This window comes from Podarcis tiliguerta (genome assembly GCF_965153285.1).
Source record: "Podarcis tiliguerta genome assembly, chromosome: 10".
In the NCBI taxonomy this organism is placed as follows: Eukaryota; Metazoa; Chordata; class Lepidosauria; order Squamata; family Lacertidae; genus Podarcis; species Podarcis tiliguerta.
Window position 1 is genome coordinate 31,496,822 of NC_139543.1, and position 22,746 is coordinate 31,519,567.

A 22,746-nucleotide genomic window follows, 5' to 3' on the forward strand; every position below is an offset into this window, starting at 1 on the left:
GGAAAGAATACCACGACGTTACACTGGAATGCTTCTCAGTCTGGGTAAAGACATGTGGAGGACACAACAGTTCTGTTAGTTTGCTGCAGAAGATGGCTGCCCCCAGTACTGATTGGCAAGTAGCTTGTGAGGCCACCAAGAAGCCAGTAAGTTAAAGAATTGATAAATAAATAAATTTTCTAAAATAAACAGGCAGCCTTTCAGAAGCCAGGCAGGGGGAACATGCTTCGCAAATGAATCAGATTTTGACTCTTAATATACACACCTGTCATTTGAAAAAGTGCTGAGTTGGGAAGAAGCTGGGATCATCTTGCACTGAAGGTTTTCTTCACCCTTGTGTTCATTTTGTGAACATGTTCTTTGTAATACCGTAACTTACATGTAACATTAGGTTAAATCCAGGCTTCATTGTCCACTAGTGGAAGCACTCTTGCCTGTGGGAGAATTTTGGTCCCACCAATGGAAGAGACACTTGCTGGTGTCATGTTCCACACTATTCTGGAGGAACTGTCTGGACCAAAGTTTTGGCAGGTGGTGGGGGCCTTGGGAGCAAGGGGAATCTGCAGAAGTCACTTCCCCTTGCCACTTCTCATGTGAACTCACATGAACTCTCATGTGAATGCTAAATAGTGGTGAAATGTTTCCAGCATGCCGTTTAAGAGAGGTCACTGTATGAGGTCAGCTTATGATACGGATTTGGGTTTTTTGTGCTTTTATAGGCCTATACCCTATGTGGCATCCATTGAGTTTTGAAAACCTGCTTCAATATAACCATATATATGATGAATGAGAGAATGTGGTTCAGGGGTATGCATGCTGACCAATTGATCTTTTACCCTATGTTAAAGACTCCCTGCCCAAGAGAAACTAGGGTGTTGTTGGCTTGTGGATGGATAATAGCTTTTGAAATCCTTTAAACTTGCACTTTAGACACATTGCCTATGGAGATCACACTTTCCCCCTCAGTAACGTTCTCTTGTTAAACTGGCTTTACAGGTTTTTGTTGCACTTCATCAAATATCAGGAGGGCAAGTTGAAAATGCCTTCCAGCAGCAGGAATAGGGTTGCTGCAATAGACACAAGCATTTTCTTGCACCCATTGTGGGAACCAGTTAGCATCCACAATGCAGAGTTGCTTCTCTTGTCTCCTCCCGTTCCCAGTATTATTTTGGAAGACTGCACATTTTTCACTTTAACTATGGGAAATAGCTTATATGTGGCAAGCCAGAATCCTTGGCTAGTGGTCTGTGCCTAGTTTGCTGAATCCCGGCTTGTGCATGCCTGTCTCGACATGTCTCTTTATGATTGCTCTGCTCTCACTGCACACCTGCTGCATGTTCTACCTAAGGGAAAACAACACCCACACAAACCAGACAGAGATGAAAGAACAATAGAGAAAATATGCATAAGAAGGAAAGGAGAGGCAATATTTTGGAGGCAAATGATTCCAAGGAAGAACGCCAGCTGTTCTCTTATTCTGGGGCACCACCCTCTTCCTTATTATTTCACTTGTTCTAGAGACCACATTCCTTCAATGAAAACAGGATCCAAGGAAACCAATACCACTTCCATTATTTTATTTGCTGGTATAAAAACAGCATTAAAATCAGCAATATTGATAATTGCTGATTTTCCTGTATGCCCTGGCCTGATTTAAGCCCTTTTTTGAAGTGTTGAATTGAATGCTTTTGTTTAAAAACTGTGAAGAGACATTAATTCTATAATGATTCAGAGTGGGGAGTGCCACCTACTGGTTTTCTCATGTATTTTCTGGCAGGCCTGGAGCTGGAAAACCGAGGTGTGAAATCTAATTTGATCAAAGAAACCTTATACTGTACTTAACATTATGTCTCACAACAAATGTAACTGATTTGTAAGAAAGACTACAACCTGAAAAAAGAGACAAGGAGTGTACTTTTGTAAACCAAGAAAATCTTTAATAAAAATATATTTTAAAAAGAAAAAAAGAAAAGACACGAGGCTTTAAAAAATATGTTTGCTTTGCATTGTACAACAGGCCTGCTGTTCAGGAGATCAGTGTGAGAGTGCAGATAGCATGCTGGTAGTGTGGGGCTTTTTACATTTATGTGTGTCTATATATATATTTACATAGTACTTTTTGTCTGTATAATTCTAAGCACCATATCATGGGTTCCCTGGTGGTCTCCCATCTGGGTACCTCAGGAGACCTGCCAAGTGTCCCTATTTTCCAGGGACCAGCCCCAGATTTACAGACGCCATTGTGACACCTCCCTCTGCTGGCTCACTGGTCACCAGAGTGCTAAAAGGCCTGGTGAGCTATGGTTGGATCATTTCGCATTTGTTACAGGAAGAAGATAGACATGTAAGTAGGATTTCTCTCAGCATCTGCATTCTGTGATGATATTGAATTCCTCTTGAGCTTAGAGGCATTAGAGAGTACTAACTGTGAGCCCCATTTCCTTTTCTAGGCTTTTAAGGCTGAGAAACGTCTTTTCTCGTCTGGGAAGAAAAAAAAAATTTCCCCTCTCCCTGAGACCTTCCCCTCGCCCACAATCCACCCCTCCGCCTGTGGACCCCTCTTTGAGAGGACACAAAAGATAAGACCCTTCAGCATATAGATATTGCTTCCAAAGTAATTTTAGTCCCTAGGTTTCTTAGGAAAGGTCTCTCTGTAACTATTTCAAGGTTCAGAAAATAAACGTATCCCATGTGGCTCTTTGTTTCCCTGTAGGCTCTGCAGACCTCCTGCCATCCTGATCTGGAGAAAGATGGCAGGAGGAAGAAAGAACAAAGAAAACATGAAGGTAATGTCTATTTCCAAGGATATGTTCAGGGTATATAAGAAAGTCCCTAAAACAGTTATAATTGCTAGCTTTCTCTTCTTTTCCATTTGGATGACATAATATTTGAGGACCTGGAGGGAGAGCAGGGGCAGGACAGCTTTTATACTGACACCATGAACCACATAATAAGAATAAGAATTAATAATAATAATAATACCCCACCCATCTGGCTGAGTTTCCCCAGCCACTCTGGGCAGCTCCCAATCGAGTGTTAAAAATAATACAGCATTAAATATTAAAAACTTCCCTAAACGGCTGCCTTCAGATGTCTTTTAAAAATAGGACAGCTGCTTATTTCCTTGACATCTGATGGGAGGGCATTCCACAGGGTGGGTGCCACAACCGAGAAGGCCCTCTGTCTGGTTCCCTGTAACCTCACTTCTCGCAATGATGGAACCGCCAGAAGGCCCTCTGCGCTGGATCTGTGTCCGGGCTGAATGATGGGGGTGAAGATGCTCCTTCAGGTATATAGAACCTGAGCACGGAGTTTGCCATCGCTCTCTACCAACGCTGGGCAGAGCTCCACCATGGAACGAACCTCGCCATTTCCCCAGTGAGCGTGTCTCTTTCTTTGGGGCTCAAGGGAGCACATTTGCCCAACTGCAGCATGCTCTGGCATACAGCACTCATGGTAAGGCAACCTTCTGAGAAACAGCTTTTTGGTGAGCAGTGCATTCTGTCGTGAACTTCACCTTACAGCTTGGACTGTCCTACCTCCGAGATGCTGAGGAAGCACCGGGGCTGCCTGGGTCATGGCGGGCTCTGGAAAGCCAGACACCACCTGGCCCAGCAGGAGGGGGGACGAGGGAAGAAGTGCCAGGGCTGCCATGGGAGCTCAGCTGGATTCCTCGCGCCACCAGGAGCCGGCCCAGCCCAACTATACATCACTTTTATGTCAGAAGCATATACTTTTAAAAAAGAATTGTATGCTGAAGCCCTGCATGCATTTGCCTGGGAGTAAGCCCATTGAAAAACAATGGTGCTTATGTAGGTGCATATGTAGGACTGCATTATTAACAGCACTTAAGTGAAAATCTTCAAAATAACATAATTAGCCTCTCGGAGAGAGAGGTACAGTCATATTTTCTGGGTTTGTAGATTAATTTCTCAGTCAAAAGCTGTGGAGATTAGACATTCTTGAGCACATCTTGTTTCTGATGGGGAGCTTTTCCTTTTCACCTTAGCGACTTTGGATCTATACTTCAGATGGTGAGCTGGGAAGCAGTTATTTTTGGATAGAATTTGGAAATTGCTTTTGATTAAGAGTTGTAGTTTTTCAAATGAATGATCCCCCCCAAATGTGTTCTTACTGGGAGTTGCTTCTTGTTCTGCTGTGTGTTGTATTTGTAGATAGAAACCGTGATACAGTTTATCTGAAATTACCAACTATTTTCACCTTCAGAACATTTCCCCCCATCTGCCGAGACTCCCATTCCCATAAAGATGAACAATAGTGCAGAGGAGATAGATACGCAACTAGCTAAGTAAAATTGTCCATAGATATCTTAAACTGAAACCCCTAGGATTCTAAAGCAATTTATGGCATTCTGTGTCATTGCTAGCCTACTTCTGATAGCTGTGTTTCTCGTCTGCTCAGGGATACTTCCTTATTTGCAGATCTTTGGTCCTTTGTTGTGTTATTGGATAAAGCTGACTAGCAGGAGAATAAAAGCAGGTATGCTTCTGCTTCTCATTAGTAGAGATGCGAGTGGCGCTGTGGGTTAAACCACAGAGCGTAGGACTTGCCAATCAGGTTGGCAGTTCGAATCCCTGCGACGGGGTGAGCTCCCGTTGCTCAGTCCCTGCTCCTGCCCACCTAGCAGTTTGAAAGCACCTCAAAGTTCAAGTAGATAAATAGATACCACTCCAGCGGGAAGGTAAACAGCGTTTCCGTGCGCTGTTCTGGCTCGCCAGAAGCGGCTTAGTCATGCTGGCCACATGACCCGGAAGCTGTACGCTGACTCCCTCGGCCAATAAAGCGAGATAAGTGCCACAACCCCAGAGTCGGTCATGACTGGACCTAATGGTCAGGGGTCCCTTTACCTTTACAGATCTGTCAGTTTGAGTTTCTCTCATCTTCTCGTTCCCCCCAATCTTAAATTCAGTTCCCTACATCAGTTTGCAATTGAAAACAAAAGTTATCATGAAGATTAATCAGTATTTAAATGCTAATTTCTCCTAATATATGTTTGTATGCAAATTTGCCTAAAATGCACATTTTCACCAAGCAATTTCCCCTATACTAATGTGTTTTTGTACGTTATTTTCACTAATACATGCACTTTACCCCACTATATGTGCATTTTTGTTCACATTACCTGGTTGGAGAAATGCATTGCAAAATTTGACAGTTTTTTGCAAGGATGGCTACGTTTCAGTTTTCATACTGTTTTGGAAAGTACAAATTAGGTTTGCTCACCTTTAAATGCAAATTGAATTGAAATCCCTCCCCAATATTCATAAGCAGAAATTGATACATCTCAGGTTTTCAACCAATAAATAAAAGTTATTTGACCCATCTAGGCAGAGCAGATTTATTTTAAAGCCCTGTTTGTCAGAATCTAGTAGTGTACCACACTTTGTTCTCTGCTTCAGGATGGCAAACTGATATATGGTGTGATTCCGACATATCTGTGGATAGTCACAAATGCATAGGGAGTTTACATACACATAGAAGCTTTATAGAATCTGGCCTACATGTGGATGGGAGAGGCAGGGAACATCTGAGGTATGGCAACCTGCCATATAGTGATCTCTGATGATCCACCAAACTGCCACAAGGGCACACGGCATTGTTTTGCTATCCCTGATACACAGGATGAGCTGGAGCACATGTTAAAGATTCTGGCAAAGAGGGTTCTTAGAAAACCAGTTACTATATTTTCCGATGCCCAGGCCAAAGAGACAGCATTCAAGGCTCAAATTCCAGCCGTGCAGCCATTTCATCTGGAACGGAACCTGGTACCATTTCATGTCCCTGGAACAGAACCTGCCTCTCGAATTGCAGACCTAAGAAACTGTGAACACTGCGCCCCCTAAGCTGAACAACCCTAGGATGTTCTCCTTGTATATGATTCCCCCTTCTGTCAGGGACTGGCAGGCCACTGAGGAGAGGGTGGAGGAGGCTGTGGGGACAGAGGCTGACCCACGGGAAGGAGGCAGTGATTTGGGGGGTTTTGTGCCTCCTGCGAGGCAGGAACCAGAGTGGGGGGAGGCGAAGAGTCTGAGTGGGAGGAGATAGAGGATGAGGGGCAGCAGCCGGGGCAGGAAGAAGGCAGAATGCCCAGGAGCAGAGGAAGAGGTTGTGCCTGAGGGGAGGCTCAGCAGAATCTCCTCTGTCCCCCAGGACTGGGAGGGGAAGCTTGAAGTGACAGGCACAGCGGCAATTTCCCTGTAGGAGATGTTGCAGGTTGCTTACGCTTGCCCTGTCAGACAAGGGTACTTAGGATTGGGTAGAGGCATGGTTCTGCTGTTGCTCCAACAATCCAGCTCGGATGCCAGCTACTTAGGCATCAGAAGTGTGTGTGTTATGTTCTGTGCATCTTAGAAGCTACTGTTAAGTGTGTGCTTTGTCCATAAAGAATTAAACTAACACCCATTTGTTCTTGGTCTGGGTGTGCTGAGGACACATTTCCCCACTTCATAGCCATTTAGTCTTTACATACCCAGTACCCCACCTCCAACCCCCAAGAGGTGTAGAGCAGTGGTGGGGAACCTGTGGCCCTCCAGATATTGTCATCTGAGTTTATTTCCTCCTCCTTATCAACCCCTTTTCCTTTTGTGTCCCATCTTTTAGATTATGTATCTGAGAGCAGGGACTATCTTACTACACATAGTTGCAAACTGCTCTGGTTGCCTGCGTTTGACTAAAGAGCAGATAAAAATGCTTTAAATAAAATAAGTGGCTTTTTAAAGATCTACAAAGGCATTTGAGCACTTTCCTTGTTTGTTAATGCATTTTTTAAATTAGAGATTTAATTATAAAATGCAGTGTCTCTTTCAGTAGCAATTTGTCCATATGTAGCAAAGGGAACATTTTAGATTGCTTCTCAAAACGCATTAGCAACAATGCAGCGCAAAGGCAACAATATAAATCAATTTGCTTCTCCAGCTGACAGAGCACCTGGCTGTTCTATCTAACCATATTATTTAAAGGTCATTCCTAAAAATGGATTCTTCGCAATCTGTTTCTGGTCCTTAAGCTTTGAAAATGGTTCTGTGATGAATGACTTTCATTTAAAATAGATGGGTCTGATATAACTGTTTCCTTTGTTTCTATAAGCGTGAGTATAGATATATTGCTCTAGAAAGATGAGTCGCTGTGAGCAAGCAGATGCAACTGCTTAAAAGCTGGGTGTTAAAGCTGTGCAAAGTTGGGGTCTGATAAACCTGAACATTAGTACGTAATCCAAGGGCCAGGTCTTAGCTCAGAAGAGACTCATACTGGAATTTATAGCAGAAGGTACAAAGTAGTCTAAAAATGGTTGGAAGAAATGTACTAGAGAGGCAGGCAATTCTAGTTCTACAAGCAAATTCAGTCCTGCCTCTTCTCCCAGTAAAAGCAGCTTTGTACGAGCCAGATTCAAATCTCCTATGTCGCCTTTCATGTCTACCAACTTAACTGAGCCAAGCAAGCATTGCCTCCACCCCCCCCCCCCTTAAGACACAGCCAGGTTAACATGGGTGAAGGCACTCCTTGAAAAAGCTGTCCCTAAACTACTTAGGGCAGGGCAGGTCCCAGTCTCCTGCCTCAAGCTGTGTGCATGTGTGGTCCTCCTTCAGGGGGAGTATAATACCATCCAATATATGTTGTATCTTTTGATCCAGATCACTGCCTCCCTGGGACTTTTAGATGCAAATGAGAGATCAAGATGCATGTCATCAGTACTGTTTTCCCCAGCAATTTCAAGCAGACATTAAATAGCACCGGGTCCGAACCAGAGCCCTACAGCAGCCCAAAAACCATGGAGCAAAGCAAAAGTCTCCTCCTTAGGACCATACTTTTAAAGACAAGAGCCACCGCAATACCATGCTACTTACCGTATTTTTCTATGTATAACATGCCCCGGTAAACTCAGTCCAGCTACATGACCTAGGAGGGCACAGTGCTGCTGAGAGGTCCAGGAGAATTAATAAGAGTTGCACTCCACCCCCACCCCAATCCACTCCCCAACATATAATATTAAGGCAGTTTTATATCACATGTGTTTCAACAGGGCAGGGGTGCCAACTTGAATAAAATATGGGGGGGCAGGTAAGGCTTACCTGCGCCCCCCCCCCCACATAATTGATCCCATGACGTGGCGTATGCACACTATTTGAATGGCAATGCCCATTATCTTTGGGGAGGCCTGGCCCTCTCAAATATTTTATTGGTGGGACGAAGCCCCTTCTAAGAGTTGGCTCCTATGCAAGAGGGCTTCTACAAAACTTATCATAGGATTCCGCCATTTATCACAAAGGTGGGTGACAACAGGTGGATTCTGGATGTAATTCGGCTTGAAGTCCTCCCCTTGCCAAGTGCAGAGATCTTGGGGAGTGCAGGAAATAGCAGCAGATGGGGGGAGCAGTACAGGGCAAAGGATTTTGCTTGCGCCTTCGAAAACAAGTCCTAGGCAAATCTAACTGCCCACACGTTAGCAATCAGGTTTCAGCAGCAGCATCTCCGTTTGAAGTAGCGGGGGGGGGGGGGGGGGGTCCTCAGGATCGAAATCCCAAAAGCCGCTTCTGAAGCTATAACGATGAATCACGAGAGCTTTCCCTCCAATCCCCTTGTCACCGACTTCAAATTAGCGCTGGAATCAACGTCCGCATCGGGACTGGACTCCTTGCTTCATCGACTAACTTCATTTATTATCAGGGCATTTAATCTGTTAAGTTTTTGAAAGTTTTTGTTAATTTTTCTTTATTTTATTGTTGTTCCTTCTGTAAACCGCTTGGAGGTTCTCTTTACAGTGAAGCGGTGCAATTTTTTTTTAAAAAATGAACTAAATCTTCAACGGCCTCAATCCTGCGCACCCGTACTGCGCCATGTTACAATCAGCTGGACTTACACGGAGCAAGCGTGTAGCACGGACCAGGTTTCAGAAATGCAACACACACGCGCACACACCCCTCTTCCCCGCCATTTTCCCCAGGCCAGACGCCCAGCGACGTTTACAATGCAGTTCAGAAGCTTGACGATCTGCACAGCGTGTAGCGAAACAGTCTCTTCTTTCCCAGCAGCTGCTGCTGCCAGTGGCACATTATTATTATTATTATTATTATTATTATTATTATTATTATTATTATTATTATTATTATTGCATTTATATATTCCCATTATTATGTTAAATTAGCGTGATTGAAGAGCAGCTCTGCCAGGACGATGGGGCAATGTACCGCCCCCCGCCCCCCCATGGAAGTCCCCGTCCGCGGAGCCTGCTAGAACCCCAAGAAGCCCTTCTCCGGCCCCGCCCCCAAGCTGCTTCGCCCCACCCACAATGGGCGGGGCTTCTTAGGGCCGCGGCATCAACGGCGAGCGTCGCGTGACCGCACGTCGCGTGACGTAGGAGGAAGAAGGCGACGCCATTAGAGGGAGTCAAGCTGAGGAGCCCCCCCCCCTCCGATAGCAGGGAAGTGGGTGTCTCTTTCCTCCGGTGTCCCCGTCTCCTTCTGCGCGGGGCCTGCCTTCCCTTCGCCGCCTCCCCACCCCCTGCTAGGAGAGGAGCGGGGCTGCGGATGTGAGGCCGCGGCGTCGGCGGCCACTTCGCTGCGGATGGCGGCGTCGGCGGCGACCTCTGGCGCGGGAGGCGGCGCTGCCGGCGGCGGGAGAAGCTTTTCCTTCAAGGTGGTCCTGCTGGGCGAAGGCTGCGTGGGGAAGACCTCGCTGGTCCTCCGCTACTGCGAGAACAAGTTCAATGACAAGCACATCACCACCCTACAGGTAGGTAGCCCGGCAGCAGCAGCAGGAGGGGCGGCGGCGAGAGGCCGCTTCGGGGGCTTGACCCCGACACGCTCGTCTGAATGCGGTGACGCTGCTGCTGCTCCACTTTTCCAGGCACGAGTTCTCGCAGGCTGCCGGGTCGAGGTTGCGTTTGATGAGTCCTAATGGTGTGTTCGCCTCGGCGGGGCTGTCACTTCTCGGTGGTTATACGGGACTTCAATCTCTTTTCTTCCGAAGTGAGGAGTGGTGCTTTTAGGGCGTGAAAGTGTCGCAGAATAAGCCGCGAGCCTTTCCCTACCACATCTAGCTCAAAACCAAATAGTGCCAAATAGCTAGTAAACAATTTATGGTGGTGTTGATTCACAGGGTGGCCCTCTCTCCTCTGAAGGGTATTTTGCGTTATCTCTTGTGATGCTGAAATTTGAGTGAGAACACATGGAAGCATAAAAGTTTTTTTTATTGTGTGTGTGGACCTTTGATGCTTGACAGATTTATGGGCACTTGTGGAATCCTCTTTCTTTTCAGGTACCAGAAGTATATTTGATAAGTGGATTCTGCTTCACAAAAGCTTATGCCACAATACGCCCCTTAGTCTTTAAGGTGCCCCACAAGAGCATGTGTTTCTGTGGTGCAAACAACTGGCATGGAATATGAACACATTGCATGCTCTATATATACTAACTATATATAGAGCAGTGTGTTGTGAAATCTAGGAGCATTGTATGCATAGTTGAACCTATTTAAATCTAGTCTTCCTATAGGTTACAGTGGATTTTTAAAGAATATATGTAGCCAAGGGACACTGAACAAGGCTGCTTACTTGGTTGCTGAGTACCCCATACATTTCCAGAATCACTTATAGAAATGATTTCACATGTCACATGAAGAGCGTCTGTAAATCATAAGTGCACCAGACATGTGAAATGTGTTCTCCATGGTTCATAATGTGCTGTTCCAGTTTCTTTGAACAAAAGTAACTTTTGTGGAAAACCGCCTCCAAAAAAACAACAACCACCACCCAACAACAACCCAAAGATTTAGTAACTGTTCCTGTATACTATCTTGTTACAAGTATTTGGAGCAAATGATAACAGAAAATGAAATAGTTAAAAGGAAGTCAATGAAATGGTTGTTCTGAAATGAACACATCCGTTTCAGAAGGTTTAAATCTGATTAGAAGTTTATTGATTCTTTAAAAAATCACTCGTTTTAAGGGGCAGGGAAACTTGCTGAATCATAGTCCCAAGTGTAGTGTTCACCAGAATTCTGTGTAACTTTGAATTTAAACATTTTGCGTCTTGTACATTGACTCATTAGTTTGTGGTAACTTAGTTACAGTACAATTAATGCAAGATCAAACCTGTCACTTAAATTACTGTGAAGTCATGAGTTATCACAAGATCCACCATACTGACAGCGGTGGTTTTTGAAGTTCACTTCTCAGAACTAACTTGTGGCCTCCTCCTTTTAAAAACAACATCTGAAGGTAGTATTGTAACTTTGTAGTGTGCTGCTTGTGGTGAGTAGCAGGGAAACAAAACTATTTATATTTGCTTAAATGCTCCTTCCAACACAGTCCTGCAGGTATGTACCTTCTGTGTTTCCTGTTGTTAAGACTGGGAGGGAGGGAATAGGGACAGACAGCTGTGTCATGATTCAGTGCTATTTCCCAAGCAAGGAAACACCCATCAATCCAGTATTATGTGACCACGTAGTCTCATATTACTCTGTGATTAATACTAGGAGCTGGGGAGAGATGAGTGCCCAGGATAGCTTGGTTTCTCTGGTTAGGGAAATACATCTTTTGCACTCTCCTTTGACCTAATATGATTTAATTTGGAATCATACATTAATTATTATAGTTCAACAGCTGTGTTTGCTAGTGAAGACCTAGGTAGAGAGAACATAGAAAATTGAAAGAGACATGCTATTTATTTTCTTACTGTTTTTCCTTCATCAATTTAAGAATCTAAAATGGCTTATTCATAATTTGGCCTATAAAGCTGCACTGTGTGCTATAGTTACTAAATGTAAATGTCATGGTTTTAGTAAAACATTAACTGTAAATATGCCTGGTGTTGGAGTATTTAATCATCTGTTGGCCCATGTTGTAAGCTGAGCAAGAAAGACTCTGCTGTTGGTTTTACCATAAGTGGCTGTGGTCTGTTCTGTGGTGATACAGTTATGGTACCTAAGTTGTAGAACTGTCTTCTGTTGCAACTTTCTTTTACTAAAGGCACAACAATATTTTGTTGACCTCCGTCTGATGCCTGTAAAAACATACCTGTTGCTTCTGACAATTCAGAATAAATGAGCTCAGGGCAGGTTTGCCTACTGCAGGAACTATGTTCTGTTGTAATTTTGTAATGATTTAGTGTTGATTGATAGGTTGTATTTTTATTGGAATGTTTGTACACTGCCCTGATAACCTTCAGTTTAAAAATAAAATACAGTCGTACCTTGGATCTCAAAACACCTTGGTTCCTGAACAAATCAGCTCCCGAATGATTGAAACCCGGAAGTGAGTGTTCCGGTTTTCGAACGATTTTCAGAAGCCTAATGTTCAGTGCGGCTTCCGATTGGCTGCAGCCAATTGGAAACTGCACCTTGGTTTTTGAACAGTTCCAGGAGTCGAACAGACTCCTGGAACGCATTCTGTTCAAGAACCAAGGTACAACTGTACCAAGGATGAAATGGCAAGCTACCTCAAGGCAGGCCTGGCCTGGGCAGAGGGGTGGGGGAACAGGGTACAATTGCCCTGGGCCTTGAAGGGCTAAGCTGGCCAGAGGGCCCTACCAGACTTACGCTGTCACGCCAAGAACACTCTGTGTCTCCCAGTCGACTGGGAACTCCTTCCCCAGCCTCAGATAAGTTCTGCACAGACCTGCCTCAACATACTGCTGTTGGGTTTTTCCATTTGAAGAAAAGGAGTGATGGTGTGGTCAACAAAAGGAAACTTATATTTGGCCTTTAGTAATATTATCTCTAGAAGCAGCATGATCCACAGTAATACCTTCCGCAGCACTTTACACACCAAACAATAACTTTTGTACAGTTAAGGCCCAGGGTATAGTCTGAATAAATATAAGACCACCCAAAAAAGCAGGATATAAATATATAAAGCAAAAGTACCATCAGTCTACAATAGAGAGGAACTGTAATTAACTTCTTTTAAAAAAATACAAGCTGCTGCAAGCTGTATAAAAATTATTATATTACTCACCAATTTCTTTCTGGAAAAATGGAAGAAAATAGCTTTTTGGAGATGGGGAGGAGGCAGAGAATGAGATGGGGAAACATTTATTTCCATCAAAGCTCCAGCAGCATACCTCATGTGTACATACATGTGTTGAGGCCCCAAGTTAGGAAAGGCCCGTGGAGTCAATTGTGAACTGTGGGCATCTATCAAGTACATTTTGTTCAGTCTTTGGAGTTGCTTCTTAGTATATTGTGGAGTAACCAAGCTTTTAAATGCATGTATAGCTCTTAAAACTGATGCTCGTGATTGCATTTTGTTCTTGGATAGCTGTACTCTGATACAAAATGTTAAAAGAAGTTTTACCATTTGAGCTGATTTTCTGTGCTGTTACTGTTACCTGTCTTCATGGTATGACAGTTTCATAATTGACTATTTGTAAGAAAACTGTTTACTTCTTTAAATACTTACATTGACTTCCATAAAAGTATATTATGGTTGTTAACAGTGAAACATAAAAAAATGAATAATAAACAAACAGAGCAGCAATCAGGTTAGGACAAACTTGGCATGCTGGTATTAAATATAAGCAAAGGCCTGAAAAAAAAGTAAGTTTTTAGCAATACCAAAAACTGGTATTGTTTGCCTTGCCTTTAACACATGCCTCTTGTTCACTATATTCTATTTTTGCAGTAGATAGATATCTTTATCTCATTGTAGATAATGCATTGAGTGCACTTTTATGACTGTAATTCTGCTGAATTTCTTCAACACATCATGAATCAGTTTTACTTTGGCATAAGGTATTTAATGTTCATATGTTCTTTATTGTAGGCATCTTTTCTAACAAAGAAGCTAAATATTGGAGGAAAAAGAGTAAACCTTGCAATATGGGTATGTGTTTATTGATTACGTTTCTTGTGTGTCTAAAGATAGAACTCTGTTTATCATACCAAAATATCAAGGCGTATCAAAATAGCACTGACTTTAATTTTACTAGCTTAAAAAAGAACTAACATAAATGTATTTGCTTCATGCAGGATACAGCAGGGCAAGAAAGATTTCATGCACTGGGTCCTATTTACTACAGAGACTCTAATGGAGCTATTTTAGTGTATGATATAACAGATGAAGACTCTTTCCAGAAGGTAACTATACCCTTTCCATTGAAGAAGTAAACTCAAAAGCTTCCATGTTGACCAGATTTTCTTGAAACTAATACTGTAATCATATTTTATTTTTGCTATGGAAAACTTCATGTAATGGTTGTGCAACTTACCTAAAATCTCTTTGAGCTGCAGTCCTATACACTTACATACCTGCTGAGTAGACAGGGATAGGATTGCTTTCAATGTAGGAAACCAGGCGAGATGGGAATTTCTACCTGCTTGTATTTTAATGTTAGATAGATTTAGGCTAGATTCTTTTCTGTCCTAGTGCTTACTATAATCCTGAAGTGAAATAATAGAAATTTCTTTTCATTCTTGCAGGTAAAAAACTGGGTCAAAGAATTAAGAAAAATGTTGGGAAATGAAATTTGTCTATGCATAGTTGGTAAGCTTTTGGTTTTCCACACCTTACTTTATGACTAGGGGATCTTGTTCAGTTTAAGTGCTAATTGTCTTTTAAGTTATTGTGCAACACTTATCAAACGGCTTCTCTACAGCTTCATAAGGGTACACAGTTGTGTTTACTATTGCACAGTAAAAAGAAACTATATTTGTGCACCTTAAAAGTGAAGTGATAGTAAAGCAGAAGGTTAAATGGTGGTAGCAATAATGTGAAAAGCTTCCTTGAGCAAAAGATGACACATTTCTAAACATTTTGTAATCCTGATAGGGAATTGTTTCCTAGATACCCATGTCCAAGAAAACAATGCAAAACCTCTTTGGGAACATGATACAATTTACTTAGTATTGCAAATGTTTAGATTGGTGAAGGATTTCCAAAAGTAGGATTATACTACAGGTGATACTGACATTTCATGTAAAAAACTTCAGTATCTCCTTAAAACTGCCAACCACTGTTGCATTAACCACAGTTTCCTGTGGAATTGCAAAAGTGAGCGCATCTTGAAAAGTTCTTGCCTCTACAGAGTGGAGGAATGTGCTTTTTGCTTTTTTTAGCGGCAGTGTAAAGGGCTGCAGAAAGGTCTTGGAATCATTCTGTCCACTCTCACTGCATAGCAATCTCATAAATAATCTTAGATGGTGTGAGGTTGTTGAGCTAAAGGTTGTTAACTGGCTAACAATTGGGTGGATGTAGCAGCAAAGACGCTAATGTCTCATGGGCTTGGAAATGGAAAAAAAGAGGCTAGAAATATTGAAAATATTGAGCAGATGTGCTTTCTCATTTTTTGGACACTAAGAAACTTTGAATTCCTGACAGGTAACAAAATAGATTTGGACAAGGAAAGACATGTCTCTATTCAAGAAGCAGAAACGTAAGTTGAAGTCTCAATTTTAATAGCACTTGAAGATATTATTCTTTTCCCAGCTGCACTACATTTGGTGTGACTCCTGTTTTTCTCAGATTTAAATTTCTGGATTCCATGATATATTTTTTAAATTATGTTGCTGGTTGTGGTGAATCATCAATTTTTTCAACAGATTGCTGCAATCCAAACTTCAACTACCTGAGAATGAACCCCATTGAATTTAATAATAATAATAATAATAATAATAAATTATTTGTACCCCAGCCGGAGTCGGGCTCAGAGCAGCTAACGTCATATAAATAATACAATATGCATAAAAACAATAAATCAATTAAAATGCATCCCAAAATTAATTCAAATAAATTAAAATTAAAGTTAAAACCAGACAAATGACAATCCTCAGGTTGAAATTGAAAGCAGTTAATACTTGTCAGGACCAATAGGGCTGACTTCTCAGTAGAAATGGTTGATTTTCTGTGCCCAGGCATGGGAGAGAAGTGCTGGCTTATATTCCTTTATAGAAACATGGGATGAAGTGCTCTAGTTCTTTTTAATTTTTTAATAAGGTTCTTATTTACTTTTCATGGTACAGAAGATACATTTTGAGTAACAATAGTTACAATAGCAAACAACAAGCAACTTGTCCCAATAAAATTACAAACTTTGTCATGCTATGTAATAAAGCATGACAAAGCATGGGTTACTTTAAAAGATCCCACTACATTTTCCCGTGAGTGTTGCGTGGATTCTTGCCACAGTATGGACAATTTATGTATTCAGTAAACATTTGCCTTATGTTATAAAAACAAACAGGAATTGTTTTGCCCTTTGCCACTCTGACCTGACATGTTAATTTCTCAGCAAATGATACTGACCATAAGGATTCCTAGTTCTTGAGACTACTCTCTCCCTTCATAATACATAAGGGTGCCCTGTATCTTTCTAAGTGCTCCTTGCACTCCTTTTCTTTGCTAAGCTTCTGGCAGTTCAGCCCTTGCCCATGTGTGACTGCTCCAGCTTCTGGATTTCCTTTCCAACAGAGGTCTATCTAGCCCCTTTTCTGATTTTCTGCCAAAAGGCAAAACCATTTTTTAGAGTGGTCATGGGCCTGCACAAGCTGACTTGTGTAGCCACATGCTATGATTTGTTCAACTGCTTTTACGTAGTTCTTAATTGGTTTTATTAATGTGTTTTTACCTGATTTTTGCATTTTGCTATATGTATTTTTCTTTAGGTTGAAGCTAGTGGTGACTACACAATGGAATGGGGCTTTGGCTCATGCAGTGGGACTTCCCCTTTCTTTATTCTGCCTTCAGTGTCCTGCATACCTTCCAAATGCTGCTTTATATGATTGGGGGTGGGTCCAAAACTGATTGGGGAGGAGTTTTGAAAGGGAAGTCCCTTTGCATGGGCTGGTTGGGTTCCAGCCTTTGTAGCTTACTGTTAAGTCACTTTGAGAACCATCTGGTGGAAAGACAGTTTAACAAATAGCCTCCATATTAATTAACTGCAACTTCAAACATAGCACCTACTTACTTACTGCATTTATGTCCCACCATTCTTCCGAGGTGGTGTGCAAGGAGAGAGTCAGTGTGGTGTAGTGGTTAAGAGCAGTGGACTCGTAATCTGGTGAACTGGGTTCGCGTCTCCGCTCCTCCACATGCAGCTGCAGGGTGACCTAGGGCCAGTCACACTTCCTTGAAGTCTCTCAGCCCCACTCACCTCACAGAGTGTTTGTTGTGGGGGAGGAAGGGAAAGGAGAATGTTAGCCGCTTTGAGACTCCTTCAGGTAGTGATAAAGCGGGATATCAAATCCAAACTCCTCCTCCTCCTCTTCGTCTTCTCCCTCTCCTCATTTTATCCTCAACAGCAGCCTGTTGAGGTAGGTTAGGCTGAGGGACAGTGACAGGCCCAAAGTCCACTCAGTGAGTGTTATGGCTGAGGGGGTTTTAGAACTGCAACCTTCCAGCTGTTAGTCCATCAGTCTGAGCATTACATCACATTGGCTCCCAACTTACTACCATGTTGGCATTTTCTGTCTCGAGAGACAATGGACTGCGTCTCTGGGGGTGAGGTCAAGCTGCCAGAGAATCACAGCACCAGCTGTGGTTGCAGAGACCAGTAACTTGTAACTGCTGCCTCCCATATTGTTTTTGCTGCAATAGCAGCTCTGACGGGACACCTCTGGAGCGCAAGCCTGGGCAGTATGTATGGAGGTCCTAGGGTGCCCAAATGACAAGACACTCTGCCCCCCTCTTGCTGACGTGGTCCAAAGGAAAGCCAAGCAGTATATTTGGCACCAGCTTGGCTGCAGGAATTACTGGAATGAGGCATACAAGATGCCACCCAACCGTCTTAAGGGACTACATGTTGGATTTGTGTAGGGTTTACTTTTTCGGCTTTTCTTCTCCTGAATATGTCCTGCAAGGCTACTAATGTACATATATTTCATCTATTTCCTCTATGCTGGATGCTGAAGGAAATCTAAGTTTTATACTTAACTACAACACTCCCTTAAAATGTAGAATAATGTTTGAAGATTGCTATTGTTTTTTAGTTGGGAGCTAAAGGCTTTCCTTATTTCCAGGTATGCAGAATCGGTGGGAGCAAAACACTATCACACATCAGCCAAACAGAACAAAGGCATAGAAGAACTCTTTCTTGACCTGTGTAAAAGTAGGTTATCTTGTGTTGAGTTGCTAGTTATGTTACTGCTGTGAAATTGGGAAATTTTAATTGCAGCCCAAGTGCAACCAGTATTAAAAAGGGCTACCTGGTATAATTTGTGTTTCATAAACATTAAATCTATTTAGATGCAGCTGACACAGCATTTATGTCCAGATGGATGTTTTTCCTCTACATCGGGGTGAGGAGCTTCCAGCACACAGGCTAAGCTTGGCTCACCACTGGGTCAAGCCTGCCTATCTGCCAATAAGCTATTACTCTGAGGGGAGGGGAGGTAGGCTGATGGGCAGAGCAGGGCAGGGTTTGATTTTGCATTGACTGTGCATGTTGGCTCCCCTACTGGGAACTGGTGTACACAGCAAAAATAGTAGGATTTTATATCTGCTCATCAACTGACAAATGGAGATTAAATCCTGCTCATTTTTGCTGTATGTGCCTGTTCTGCTGATGTCAGATATTCCATTTTGAAGTCCTGACTGTTGGGACTGCAGAGTGCAGTGCAAGGCTATTTAAAAGCCCTTTTGCAAATAGCCATACATTGCTGCTTAAATCTCTCACTTTTGGAAATCTATAGAGCACCATGGGGCTTTTTGGAAAAAGGCTTTCAAAGAATCCCATGTTTCACAAGTCCAGACAGTCAGGGCTTCCAAGTACAGCAGCATCTGATGCCACTGTGACACTGGGTGTGTAATAGGTGGATGACCTTGCCCACTTGTCAAATTTGGTCTCCAGGAATGTGGAAATAAGGATCTGGCCAGAAAAGATCCCCTACCCTTGCGCTACATGAATGTTAGTCACTATGCAGTTTTGAATACTTCTGCACATTGTAGGATTTTATTGCATGTTAAACTCTTACTACATTCAATTGGCCATCTTTCTCTTAAATAACATCTGCTTAATCTATACATCTAAGTTCCTAAAAGGTAAAGGACCCTACTTAGCTGGATTCTTGTATTTCAATGAAAACTACATCTATGTTAAAATGTTGAGACTTAAATTGTGTTGTCACCTCTTGGCCCAGGATTTAAAAAAAAATTGTGCTGGATAGTCAAGTTTTTCAAAAGTGGAGGTTGGCAACTTCCTGGGTAAAATTGCCCTGGGCTACAACACTTTTCACTCTACATCATAGAACATCCATATTTGAGTTACTGTGTCCCAGTTGGATGGTGAAATTTTCCTCTGGTATGGTATTGTAAGTAATGCCCAAATGGACACCCAAGTCAAAGCCTGAGGATTTTTTTTGTTACAACCAACAATACTAAAAAGTTGTTGCTATACTCACTGACAGGTGGGACTGCTGGTGTTGAATTATCTATGGCTAGTGATCTCCAGTAAAATAGTAATCTAGCGGTCCCATTTACTATCTCAGGGTAACAAAATGCATTTTTAATTGAATAAATTTGTAAGTAAACTTGTGAGCTATTACTGCATCTGAACTTGTACAACCTCCAGCAGCCTAGCTGCTGAACCTTATGGATTTAGAATTTGTTACGCTTTTGTAGTATAGTCATGATTAAGTTGTCCCATTCATTTCAGTGGACCTTCTCTAAGCATGAGTTAATCTGAAACCAACCCTTTATCTTGGCCTAAGAACGTACTGGGCATTTAACATTAGCCTTCCATTTATAAATATTAGGATGGCTAGCTTGCAAATCTGTCAGAAGTCTCTCGCTGCTGCTTCTTTTGTAAAACATTATGAATATGCTAAACTGAACCAGTGTGACTTAAATTGCTTTTATGAGTGAGTGACTAATCTAACCTAATGCAATATCCTTCAATTCTAGGAATGATAGAAACAGCGCAAGTCGATGAGAGAGCACGAGGCAATGGTTCCAGTCAGTCAGGAACTGCAAGGCGGGGAGTACAGATAATTGATGATGAACCAGCAGCTCAGACCAGTGGAGGCTGCTGCTCATCTGGATAATTGTATAAGACTGTGTATCTTGCCCCTTAGTGAAGACTGCCGTATTCAAAGTCTCATTCTTTATCAGTGGAGAATCGGAATTAACAGTATTCAAAATCATTTCTAACAATTCAGTACCATTAAGTGCTAAACTAGTGGAGTATGTGACCAGAGAATTGGCATTTTCTACAATGGTTAACAAAGCAAACCAATGGCCTTTTTACATAGTTCTTCAATAATGAATAATATTGCATGTGGGAAAGACTTATGGCTTCATTTATATTTTAAATGAGATCATTATTTAATAACTTATATACACTATTGGAATGAGACATTTTTTGCAGCCCTTTGTATTTTGTGGTAGATTGAACTGTTATCACTTCAAAATTGCAAATTGATTTCTTTTTAATTAGCAGATACTGAATACTATTTTTGCAGGGTTGGTGTCAACCCATAACTGTCTGACTACTTTGATATATTCATTCTGTACTCCATGCTGGTAAAAATAAATTGTAAATTACATATTAAATATTTTATCTGCTTTTACAAGTGCAGGTGCAGAAATATGTACATTAGTCTTGTCAGTGATTGTGAAGTGAGTAACAGCTGGTGAAAAAGAAACAAATTTCATTATTGACTGCTCACTTTTATCCTTGCTAGATTATGTCCATTCTTTTTGCTTGCTCTGAAGTTCACATATTTTGGGAGAAACCTTCTGGCAAGTATAGGTCTCTAAACACATAAGGTCTAAACATCTAGTTGGAATGTTGTGATTTGCTTCTACACTTGTTTCTTCTAATAGAAGTTTGACATGCCTAAAATATTGAACTGCTTTATAGCTGCTTTTGTCACCCAAGAATTGAATCTTACAAACTTGGCTGCTTCCATCTGATAATCACTAAGCAAGACCTGATCACGAAACTTCTGTTATTTTATCCTTGCTTCTTCTTGTCAAGCTTTTCTTCCCGTTAAAGAAATGAAAATAAGTGAAAAATAACTTGGCTGCAACAGTTTTCTTTGGGGTTTTTTTTAATAGGCCATTCAGATTGGAAAGAACGCAATGTGTTTTGTATCAGCTTTGTTGAAATCCACTTGGTTTTTGAATAGGAGGGATTACAAATAAGAATATAGAAAGTATCTTCTGAAGGGACAGAGATTTGGAAAAAAAACCTGGAACTGTTCTTGTATTGGAACTATAAGAGTAAAGCTAAAGTAGAATGCTAAAGAAAAATTCACTGAAGGTATTATTTGGTAAATGGGTATATGTTGGTCCGGCAATGGAGTACATGGTTTAGCCTTAGAAAACTGGCTTGTGTGATCCTCATACTAATGTCACGTGGTGCTTTGAATTTTCAGTAGTGCAGTGATCGTTATTCACATTCAAACCTAAAGATAAAGGTGCACTGAGAAACTTGATACCAACCTTATTAACTTCACTCTCCAAAACCTGGCACATAAGCTTTAAGGATTAGTCTTCTAAAACATTGCATGGATTTATTATCTTTCACAAGTTGTATGAAAATCAGGTGAGGCTTATGAGAAGAAACTAGCTGCCACACATGGCTATAATCTTATTTAATATGTACATTGTACTCTGTACCCTTGACCTTAATTGTAAGTTAGATGATCTGTTAAAGTGCATCTGTTTAGTTTGGTTACTGTGACTTAAACCATGTGCTGCTGTAAGCTACTCTATCTTCATTAAATATTCATATTTAGTACCTTTTACTTACAACTACTTTTCTCTAGTGGATACTGTTTAGCATGGTAGTAACAAAATGGACATAGGCTCAAACAGAGAGGGATCTGAAGTTTTTTGAGAAGGTAAGGCTTCTTTCCACCAGTTCTTTATTTGCATTAAAGTTAATGACTCTAAAAATTAGTCTTTGGCCCTTGTAACTATCTCAAATCAAACTGCAAAGTAGGACAAGAAATTAGTGTATCACTCTGAAAATCCTATGGTGGAAGAATAATTCCAGATGATTCAAGCAGCACCTACCTGCTTCACCAGTCACTTAATTCAGACTGGGGTTTGGGAAGTCTTTGTAATCCTGAAGGTAGTTAGATCCTTAACAGAAGCAGAACCCACCTTCAGAAATCTATTTTAGGTACGATTCTGAGCCACCTAATATAACTGCACCTTGACCCTAGTTACTGCATTCTTGCTCTCCTTCAGCTGGTTGGTGGTGTGAGTTTCATTCAGAAGCATTTGTCAAAGCTTATCACACTTGTCCACAGGAGTGTGGCATGAATTTAGAAACCAGCATTCCCTTTATGTTTTGACAAGTGCCAGACTCTCCGAACTCAAACACAGATGAACATTGTGAGATGAAACTCAAACACAGATGAACAAGACAAAGTTGTGGATTCATTTAATGGTTAGATTGATTAGATTTTTTTCATTTTACATACTTGTAGGGCTTCCATGTAGGAATATGCAGTAACACTTTATTCCATTAATAATAATAGTAATGTTAAAAAATTATCGTTATGCTTCCCATCTGACTGCCCCCCCCCCCGCTTCATTACCACCACTGAGAAAGTCTGTTCTCGTGTTGGCAAAGGTGATTTAAAAAGCTTTTTTTTGCCTGGTGTCAAAAACATAATGATGCTGCCAAGAGTGTGCCTCTTTGGGGAAAGCATTCCATAAATGGGGAGCCACCATTGAGAAGGCACAAACTTGTGTCACCAACCTCTGCACAGAAAGGGCCTCAGATGACAGATATAGGGCCCAGGTTGGTTGTCCCTTGGATTAATAATTATTTTCCCCAGAAC

General features: G+C 41.7%; 1 protein-coding gene across 1 annotated transcript; it reads left to right on the forward strand.

Annotated features, from left to right (window-relative positions):
- Window positions 1-9,313: 9,313 nt before the first annotated feature.
- RAB21 (RAB21, member RAS oncogene family) lies at window positions 9,314-21,699 on the forward strand. The gene is made up of 7 exons (XM_083400089.1): window positions 9,314-9,750; window positions 13,781-13,840; window positions 13,987-14,094; window positions 14,437-14,500; window positions 15,335-15,389; window positions 17,971-18,059; window positions 19,853-21,699. Exons 1-7 carry the CDS (start codon window positions 9,583-9,585, stop codon window positions 19,990-19,992), a joined length of 684 nt encoding a protein of 227 aa, XP_083256215.1. The 5' UTR covers window positions 9,314-9,582; the 3' UTR covers window positions 19,993-21,699.
- The last annotated feature ends 1,047 nt before the right edge of the window (window positions 21,700-22,746 follow it).